Here is an 11885-nt window from a genome sequence, read left to right on the forward strand (position 1 = left end):
GGCTATGAAATGTCTATGAAGGCACCGATAGATACAAACCTAGTCATCAAACTCTAAACACCTATGCGAAATAAACAGTGACACGCGTTCAGAATAACAATTATTGGCTAGATGTAAAATTTAGTCGTTAGATCTTTCATATAAAACAAGGAAATACTCTACACAACGCGTCTCTGGTGAGTGTAAACGCTGCTGTAAATCTGAGTCAATTCAACACCTGCAGTTTGATTGAAACACGCGACTGAATCAAGAACCGACGACCCGTCCATCACATGCTGTAGCTCACTACTGACACATCTCAGCACTCTAATGTCATAAAACACATTCTGGATGGTCAAAACAATCATTCATCTCTCACCTGCTGCCGGTGTTTGCTGCTCGGAGACGGATTTCGCTCGCGCTGCTGCCGCCTGCTGGAGAATCAGCGCCAATACCACTGACGCGTCACGTGATGCAGGACGACAACGGCAGAGGATTGAAAGAAGTATTAAAATATATTCTTGATATAGCCACGACCAACATCTTTATTTGATTCCGAACTATTTAACGTTTAGAGGAGGGACGAAAACACCCATGGAAAGTGAATGTGAAACACTGTCCTCAACGTTATTCCGAATATAACCTATAGATGGCAGCAAAGACCGTCACCTGATCATATGCAGCCCAGGAATAAAATACATGAGCATTTCAGACACAATCCATGATTAATAAACATAGATACTGACAAGAATTCAGGTTGAATGTGAGATATTGTAAAGGCCATTATTTGTTTCATTTATAGGACCAAATGCAGGGTTTTTGTGGGTTTTATAAAAGGAAGATGTAAGACTTTTTAAGACCAAGTAAAGAAATAAAAAAAAATAATTAAAAGACAACACAATATGGTAATATGGTCTCTGAATCTAAATATCTTACATTAGCAAAACCTCAAATTTTGAAAATACAACTTCAAACAGATCACCATTATGTTTTAATAAAAAAGAGGCTTGAATAGCACCTTTTACTGGATCTTCTGATCACACTGCAAAAATGTTTTTGTCTTGTTTGTTTTAGTGCAAATGTCTAAGATTCTTAAATCAAAATTCATTTACTTGAGAAGCAAAGTGACAGAAGATGTCTTGTTTTCAAGCTTCATTAGGCTCAAAAAAATCAACATAATTCAAAAAGAAAACAAGTTTTCATTCCCCAATCATTGACAGATATTTGTTGTTTTAAGCATAAACTTTTGTTAATTTTTTTCAAGACATTTTGCATTTGCAGTAAATGTATGATTTAAGAATGTTTAAATATTCGTATTGAGAAAACAATAAAACTGAGAAGAGGATTAATTTTTTGCAGTGCATTTAATATTTAATGCCACCACTTTAAGACTTTCTGCTTTGATTTAAAGGTTAAGGCCTTAATTTGTGTTAGAGTCAATGAAGACTTTAAGGCCTGCAGAAAACAGATATCACAAAAAAACTAAACAAGATGCAAAACAATATTGCCAAGACAGCATGAGCAATCCATCACTTCAGAATGAGTATTAATAGCCTGCATTGTTCACGGAGTTAAAAAGAATGGTTTATTCAGTGCTACATTAATCATTTGTTCACATGTAAATAAGTGCATGAAAATGAACGTTTACAAAATGCTCAAGTGATGGTTCATGAAGAACATGAAGGTAATGGCCGGCTCTTCTCGAGTTGCAACACGCCGTGGTTCATCTGTTTATCCCTAACCTTTAAACCAGGTTACTTCATGCACTAGTGCTGACTCAATATCACAATCACTGACCTCACGCACTGATGATAACTAGAGACAACTGAAAACCTTATTTCTCCTCCTTCTGAAAGAGAGAGAGCCGTGAGTGTTGTTCGCTGTACACTTTGATATATGCATGTATTCCAACAACAGCAACCATGAAATCCAGCAGCTTCTTCTTCACACGAGAGACTAAAGCACCACATCCCTCGTTCCAGACGCACAGCATCCGTCACGGATCATCTTCATATGGATGTGTAATGCCTCCCGTAGTTGCTGAGCTTGATTTTCTCCGGCAGGATGATGTTGACCGAATGCTCCTCGCGGTCAGACGCTCTCAGGAGGAAATCCCTCTGCTGCCGCACCAGCTGGCTGTACTTGGCGTTGGCCATCCACGTCTCACAGCGGTTAAAAAAGATGATGCCCGTCGTGACCAGGACCACCAGACAGGTGAGGAGACCCAGAACGGCGAAGCAGATGACCTGGCTGCGGGTGACCAGCGCACCGGACGGCCGGAGCGGCTCTCGCTCGGGGGGACGCAGCAGCTTGTGGAAGGCGTGAGCCGGTACGGCGTAGTGACCCGGTCCTGACGCTTTCACTCTGGCTTTGGGCTTGAGCTTGCTGATGTGGAGTTCGCAGGACGGGCCGGTGAATCTGGGCGGACAGGTGCAGCGGATCCCGCCGTGTGTGTCGTTGAAGCAGGTGCCTCCGTTCACGCAGCGATCGCTGGAACACACAGAGAGACTGACGTTGCAAACCGGGCCGGAGAAGAGCGGAGGACAGACGCAGGTGTAGGTCAGGTCCCGACGAACGCAGCTGCCTCCGTTTACGCACGGATTGGGCTCGCAGACGTCAGGCCGGATCTCACAGACGGCGCCGGTGAATCCAGGTGGACAGAGGCAGGAGGAGCGGCTGTCAGAGTCACTCGTGTTCACGCAGGTTCCTCCGTTCTGACAGCCAGAGCTGCGGATGAGAGGAAACACGCCAGTTTCACCGACAAACACTTTCTGACGCTTCATGCAAACACTTCAGACGGACAGAGAAATAGTTGCACAACTCCAACCATTCTCTTACTTTAGCTTCATTTGGACACTCTGACCTCCACTAATGAATTACTGTGCATTATAGAGCAAAATATCAAAACTGATGCTTTTTAATTCAAATATTTCACTAAATAAACATGAAGCAAGAAACATATTGTTCATAAAATCAGTTCAAGAACTAAATTTGAACTCAGTTGCACTGAATAATGATTCTATTGTCTTCTGTAGAGCTGAATTTGAGTTTGTCCTATATTTGATGACGTTTACATCACCGATTCCAGTATTTTCCTGTTTACACTTTAAAAAAAAAGGTTCTTTATTGGTATCGATGGATCCATGAAGAACCTTGAACATCCATGCAACCTTTTAAATGCAGAAAAGGTTTTCATTGTCCAAAAAGGTTCTTTAGATTTGAAAATAGTTCTTCAAAAAGGTTCATTTAAGAATGTTCACTAAAAGGTTCTTTGGGGAGCCAAAAATGGTTCTTCTGTGGCATCACTTCAAAAATAAAGGTGCTTTAAAAGGTTCTTCTTAGCGATGCCATAGAAGAACCATTTCTGGTTCCACAAAGAACCATTCAGTCATCTCTTTCTTACATTTCTATAGTCTGAAGAACCTTCTTTTACCACAAAGAACCTTTTGTGAAACAGAAAGGTTATTCAGATGTTAAAGGTTCTTTATAAAACCATTTAGACAAAAAATGTTCTCCTATGGCTTCGTAAAGCACCTTTATTTTTAAGAGTGTACTGTGAAGCTTCTGCTTTGAAACAATCTGTATTTTAATAAACACTATAGAAATAAAGGTGACTTGACCTTCTGGTTGGACGCCAAACTTTGTGTAACAAGTTAATTTGTTCATGTGAGGAGAACTGATGTCAAATATCCATTAAAAACCACTTCCAGATCCAGATTAAATTAAAATGAAGATGAAAACAGCTCAAGCATCATTTGAGCTCAGATCTCACTTGGTTTGATATTTTGCATCTAATGCAGTAAAATTCAGATAGATCTTATTGTAAAGTAAAGATTCTGTCTATTCGTTTGTCTAATCTAATCAGAGGTGCGCACACTTGATCAGTTGATCTGGCTTCATGAGTGAGCATTCGATATCTTTGTAAAGGTCAAATAAGGATGATCAATGTGATCAATAATGAATGGCATCGCTGGATGATCTCAGGTCAATAGCAGCATTATGAGAGGGAGAACTAGATTTTCACTCCACAAACGTTTAACAGAGAGAATGGTCTCTGTCTCTGCTTTAACGAGAATCAGTGTTACCCGTTTACTGAACACAGTTCTTTCTTCAGCTGGCAGTTTTCCCCTGTGTATCCTGGAGAACAAAGACAGACATGTCCTCCTCCTCCTCCAGTCTCCACACAGGTAGAGTTTCCTGAGCAGGGCTTTGATGAACACTGGCGAACCTCTGAGAGAAAACAACAGATTCACACAGTTACTGTGACAGAAACACCTCCACCTCACAGACACAGCTGCTGCCTCATACTAAAGCACTTCTCTCTGAGAATATTGAGCCATCAAAGGTGAATCTTGAGGAAAGATCACAGTATGCTAAATTAAATCAATGTATTTAAAAGAATTCTGGCCCTGCAAGTTCATCTCTGCTCATAGTCCTTTATAAGGTGCTGTAAGACGCTGGACCTCGATCACAGCGCGCGCCCGTCCAGCCGCGTTCACAGACGCACTGCCCCGGTTCTTCACACGTTCCGTGAACACAGTCAGGTGAAGGAACGCACTGATCGCACACCGCGCCTCGCCAACCTGCTCTGCACCTGTAATTCACACCATAACACACACGACCATCCTAATGTGTCACTGACCTTTAACAGCTTCTCAGAACATCCATAAAACACACGTGAGTCTCTGGAGAATCCCATTGATAGATTAAAATCTCTCACACACTGACAGCATTTAATTGTTCAATTGTTTCTAAAAAGGTTAATGACACACACACACCTGCATTCTCCAGACTGCTCACAGAACCCGTGATGACATCCAGCTCCACATTCTGGATCTAAACACACACACATTACTGATGAATAAACACTTGCCTGTCCGGAGTCTCTTATATATCATATCACACAACTTTAACACATGAAGTTGACTGACAGCAGCAGGAACGCAACAGATACTGCTGATCCGCGTCAGTAAATCAGTCAAATAAGAGCGATATAGTGTAGATATTAATATCAATATTTCACCTGGAGCTGAAACAGGCGCGCAGAAGAGCAGCAGAAATGAGAATCCGAGCCGGAGAAATACATTCATCCTCCCGCAGCTCGATCCTCGATCCTCCGCTAATAATCGCGTTCACATCATCACTCACACTTACCGCTGAGTGCACGAGCAGGACATCACTAAACTACTCCTCTCTAGCCGCCGAACTCAGAGTCAAAACACACGCGCTGGAAACACTGAAACTCTTCTGAGAAACTCCGCTACGGACAAAGCCAGTTTGAGCGCTGAATCCGAATGAAGCTCTGAGAGCTACTGCTGCTTTAGTCTGACACACGGAACTAAACTCCACCCATCACCTAACTACACACACAAACATCACTGAACTAAACTCCACCCATCACCTAACTATACACACCAAACATCACTGAACTAAACTCCACCCATCAACACCATCAACTACACACACAAACATCACTGAACTAAACTCCACCCATCAACACCATCAGCTACACACAAACATCACTGAACTAAACTCCACCCATCAACACCATCAACTACACACACAAACATCACTGAACTAAACTCCACCCATCAACACCATCAACTACACACCAAACATCACTGAACTAAACTCCACCCATCAACACCATCAACTACACACCAAACATCACTGAACTAAACTCCACCCATCAACACCATCAGCTACACACCAAACATCACTGAACTAAACTCCACCCATCAACACCATCAACTACACACACAAACATCACTGAACTAAACTCCACCCATCAACACCATCAACTACACACACAAACATCACTGAACTAAACTCCACCCATCAACACCATCAACTACACACACAAACATCACTGAACTAAACTCCACCCATCAACACCATCAACTACACACACAAACATCACTGAACTAAACTCCACCCATCAACACCATCAACTACACACACAAACATCACTGAACTAAACTCCACCCATCAACACCATCAGCTACACACACAAACATCACTGAACTAAACTCCACCCATCAACACCATCAACTACACACACAAACATCACTGAACTAAACTCCACCCATCAACACCATCAACTACACACACAAACATCACTGAACTAAACTCCACCCATCAACACCATCAACTACACACAAACATCACTGAACTAAACTCCACCCATCAACACCATCAGCTACACACCAAACATCACTGAACTAAACTCCACCCATCAACACCATCAACTACACACACAAACATCACTGAACTAAACTCCACCCATCAACACCATCAACTACACACACAAACATCACTGAACTAAACTCCACCCATCAACACCATCAACTACACACCAAACATCACTGAACTAAACTCCACCCATCAACACCATCAACTACACACACAAACATCACTGAACTAAACTCCACCCATCAACACCATCAGCTACACACAAACATCACTGAACTAAACTCCACCCATCAACACCATCAACTACACACACAAACATCACTGAACTAAACTCCACCCATCAACACCATCAACTACACACCAAACATCACTGAACTAAACTCCACCCATCAACACCATCAACTACACACACAAACATCACTGAACTAAACTCCACCCATCAACACCATCAACTACACACACAAACATCACTGAACTAAACTCCACCCATCAACACCATCAACTACACACCAAACATCACTGAACTAAACTCCACCCATCAACACCATCAACTACACACAAACATCACTGAACTAAACTCCACCCATCAACACCATCAACTACACACACAAACATCACTGAACTAAACTCCACCCATCAACACCATCAACTACACACCAAACATCACTGAACTAAACTCCACCCATCAACACCATCAACTACACACCAAACATCACTGAACTAAACTCCACCCATCAACACCATCAACTACACACACAAACATCACTGAACTAAACTCCACCCATCAACACCATCAACTACACACACAAACATCACTGAACTAAACTCCACCCATCAACACCATCAACTACACACACAAACATCACTGAACTAAACTCCACCCATCAACACCATCAACTACACACACAAACATCACTGAACTAAACTCCACCCATCAACACCATCAACTACACACCAAACATCACTGAACTAAACTCCACCCATCAACACCATCAACTACACACCAAACATCACTGAACTAAACTCCACCCATCAACACCATCAACTACACACACAAACATCACTGAACTAAACTCCACCCATCAACACCATCAACTACACACCAAACATCACTGAACTAAACTCCACCCATCAACACCATCAACTACACACCAAACATCACTGAACTAAACTCCACCCATCAACACCATCAACTACACACACAAACATCACTGAACTAAACTCCACCCATCAACACCATCAACTACACACCAAACATCACTGAACTAAACTCCACCCATCAACACCATCAACTACACACCAAACATCACTGAACTAAACTCCACCCATCAACACCATCAACTACACACACAAACATCACTGAACTAAACTCCACCCATCAACACCATCAACTACACACACAAACATCACTGAACTAAACTCCACCCATCAACACCATCAACTACACACACAAACATCACTGAACTAAACTCCACCCATCAACACCATCAACTACACACACAAACATCACTGAACTAAACTCCACCCATCAACACCATCAACTACACACACAAACATCACTGAACTAAACTCCACCCATCAACACCATCAACTACACACCAAACATCACTGAACTAAACTCCACCCATCAACACCATCAACTACACACACAAACATCACTGAACTAAACTCCACCCATCAACACCATCAACTACACACACAAACATCACTGAACTAAACTCCACCCATCAACACCATCAACTACACACAAACATCACTGAACTAAACTCCACCCATCAACACCATCAACTACACACACAAACATCACTGAACTAAACTCCACCCATCAACACCATCAGCTACACACAAACATCACTGAACTAAACTCCACCCATCAACACCATCAGCTACACACAAACATCACTGAACTAAACTCCACCCATCAACACCATCAACTACACAGCAAACATCACTGAACTAAACTCCACCCATCAACACCATCAACTACACACACAAACATCACTGAACTAAACTCCACCCATCAACACCATCAACTACACACACAAACATCACTGAACTAAACTCCACCCATCAACACCATCAACTACACACAAACATCACTGAACTAAACTCCACCCATCAACACCATCAACTACACACCAAACATCACTGAACTAAACTCCACCCATCAACACCATCAACTACACACACAAACATCACTGAACTAAACTCCACCCATCAACACCATCAACTACACACCAAACATCACTGAACTAAACTCCACCCATCAACACCATCAACTACACACCAAACATCACTGAACTAAACTCCACCCATCAACACCATCAACTACACACACAAACATCACTGAACTAAACTCCACCCATCAACACCATCAACTACACACACAAACATCACTGAACTAAACTCCACCCATCAACACCATCAACTACACACACAAACATCACTGAACTAAACTCCACCCATCAACACCATCAACTACACACACAAACATCACTGAACTAAACTCCACCCATCAACACCATCAACTACACACACAAACATCACTGAACTAAACTCCACCCATCAACACCATCAACTACACACCAAACATCACTGAACTAAACTCCACCCATCAACACCATCAACTACACACACAAACATCACTGAACTAAACTCCACCCATCAACACCATCAACTACACACACAAACATCACTGAACTAAACTCCACCCATCAACACCATCAACTACACACAAACATCACTGAACTAAACTCCACCCATCAACACCATCAACTACACACACAAACATCACTGAACTAAACTCCACCCATCAACACCATCAGCTACACACAAACATCACTGAACTAAACTCCACCCATCAACACCATCAGCTACACACAAACATCACTGAACTAAACTCCACCCATCAACACCATCAACTACACAGCAAACATCACTGAACTAAACTCCACCCATCAACACCATCAACTACACACACAAACATCACTGAACTAAACTCCACCCATCAACACCATCAACTACACACACAAACATCACTGAACTAAACTCCACCCATCAACACCATCAACTACACACAAACATCACTGAACTAAACTCCACCCATCAACACCATCAACTACACACCAAACATCACTGAACTAAACTCCACCCATCAACACCATCAACTACACACCAAACATCACTGAACTAAACTCCACCCATCAACACCATCAACTACACACACAAACATCACTGAACTAAACTCCACCCATCAACACCATCAACTACACACACAAACATCACTGAACTAAACTCCACCCATCAACACCATCAACTACACACCAAACATCACTGAACTAAACTCCACCCATCAACACCATCAACTACACACACAAACATCACTGAACTAAACTCCACCCATCAACACCATCAACTACACACAAACATCACTGAACTAAACTCCACCCATCAACACCATCAACTACACACCAAACATCACTGAACTAAACTCCACCCATCAACACCATCAACTACACACAAACATCACTGAACTAAACTCCACCCATCAACACCATCAACTACACACCAAACATCACTGAACTAAACTCCACCCATCAACACCATCAACTACACACAAACATCACTGAACTAAACTCCACCCATCAACACCATCAACTACACACAAACATCACTGAACTAAACTCCACCCATCAACACCATCAACTACACACAAACATCACTGAACTAAACTCCACCCATCAACACCATCAACTACACACAAACATCACTGAACTAAACTCCACCCATCAACACCATCAACTACACACCAAACATCACTGAACTAAACTCCACCCATCAACATCATCAACTACACACCAAACATCACTGAACTAAACTCCACCCATCAACACCATCAACTACACACACAAACATCACTGAACTAAACTCCACCCATCAACACCATCAACTACACACAAACATCACTGAACTAAACTCCACCCATCAACACCATCAACTACACACCAAACATCACTGAACTAAACTCCACCCATCAACACCATCAACTACACACCAAACATCACTGAACTAAACTCCACCCATCAACACCATCAACTACACACACAAACATCACTGAACTAAACTCCACCCATCAACACCATCAACTACACACACAAACATCACTGAACTAAACTCCACCCATCAACACCATCAACTACACACCAAACATCACTGAACTAAACTCCACCCATCAACACCATCAACTACACACACAAACATCACTGAACTAAACTCCACCCATCAACACCATCAACTACACACAAACATCACTGAACTAAACTCCACCCATCAACACCATCAACTACACACCAAACATCACTGAACTAAACTCCACCCATCAACACCATCAACTACACACAAACATCACTGAACTAAACTCCACCCATCAACACCATCAACTACACACCAAACATCACTGAACTAAACTCCACCCATCAACACCATCAACTACACACAAACATCACTGAACTAAACTCCACCCATCAACACCATCAACTACACACAAACATCACTGAACTAAACTCCACCCATCAACACCATCAACTACACACAAACATCACTGAACTAAACTCCACCCATCAACACCATCAACTACACACAAACATCACTGAACTAAACTCCACCCATCAACACCATCAACTACACACCAAACATCACTGAACTAAACTCCACCCATCAACACCATCAACTACACACCAAACATCACTGAACTAAACTCCACCCATCAACACCATCAACTACACACCAAACATCACTGAACTAAACTCCACCCATCAACACCATCAACTACACACACAAACATCACTGAACTAAACTCCACCCATCAACACCATCAACTACACACACAAACATCACTGAACTAAACTCCACCCATCAACACCATCAACTACACACCAAACATCACTGAACTAAACTCCACCCATCAACACCATCAACTACACACACAAACATCACTGAACTAAACTCCACCCATCAACACCATCAACTACACACCAAACATCACTGAACTAAACTCCACCCATCAACACCATCAACTACACACCAAACATCACTGAACTAAACTCCACCCATCAACACCATCATCTAACAAGCATCACTCATCACTAAACTACAGCTATTTTAAACTAGTATCCAGACTAGTAGAGTTACACCTTCTGATCCGTCTGAGCTCTAAACATAGGCTCATAATCCAGGTCTATTTTCTAATTTAATTTTCCTGTCAATCATGGTTTAGTTTTTCATGAGCATCTACCTGTTCTCCCATCCTGACAATTACAGAGGCTGTTTTTCTGCTGTGTCTTTAAACGTCTACAGCAGCTGTATATCAAACATGTCTGACCTCTACATGTCTGAAAATGAGCAGCAGCCCAGTATTCGTGCTGTACATGTGGAAAAATTTGTGTGCTATTGTGAGCACAGCCTTAGTTTTCATGCTCTTTTTGGAAAGTGGAGAGAATTTTTGTTCTAAACGATTTCTCATGATATGTTTTGATGAATGATTTGATCCCTAGCTCGACACGAGGGTATTTCAGCTGTACCTCTATACCCAAAGGTCCAATTAAATGTTAGTTCGGCCTCTAAATCGTCGACTCTCACCGAAGGAATCGCTGTCCTAGGAAAGATTTCTTGGCACACGTCTTCAAGCGCAGGGCAGCGCATCTCTATTCTCAGCA

At 42.1% G+C, this 11885-nt stretch overlaps 1 protein-coding gene across 1 annotated transcript; it reads right to left on the reverse strand.

Moving 5' to 3' along the window:
* Positions 1 to 1444: 1444 nt before the first annotated feature.
* Positions 1445 to 5280, reverse strand: dlk1 (delta like non-canonical Notch ligand 1). Its single transcript, XM_073827415.1, has 5 exons — positions 5003 to 5280; positions 4758 to 4815; positions 4443 to 4573; positions 4065 to 4209; positions 1445 to 2706 (listed from the first exon to the last, which is right to left on the reverse strand). The coding sequence occupies exons 1-5, from the start codon at positions 5067 to 5069 to the stop codon at positions 1989 to 1991; spliced, it is 1119 nt and encodes a 372-aa protein (XP_073683516.1). The 5' UTR covers positions 5070 to 5280; the 3' UTR covers positions 1445 to 1988.
* Between the last annotated feature and the right edge of the window lie 6605 nt (positions 5281 to 11885).

The sequence above is a fragment of the Garra rufa genome, chromosome 21, assembly GCF_049309525.1.
Source record: "Garra rufa chromosome 21, GarRuf1.0, whole genome shotgun sequence".
Lineage (NCBI taxonomy): Eukaryota > Metazoa > Chordata > Actinopteri > Cypriniformes > Cyprinidae > Garra > Garra rufa.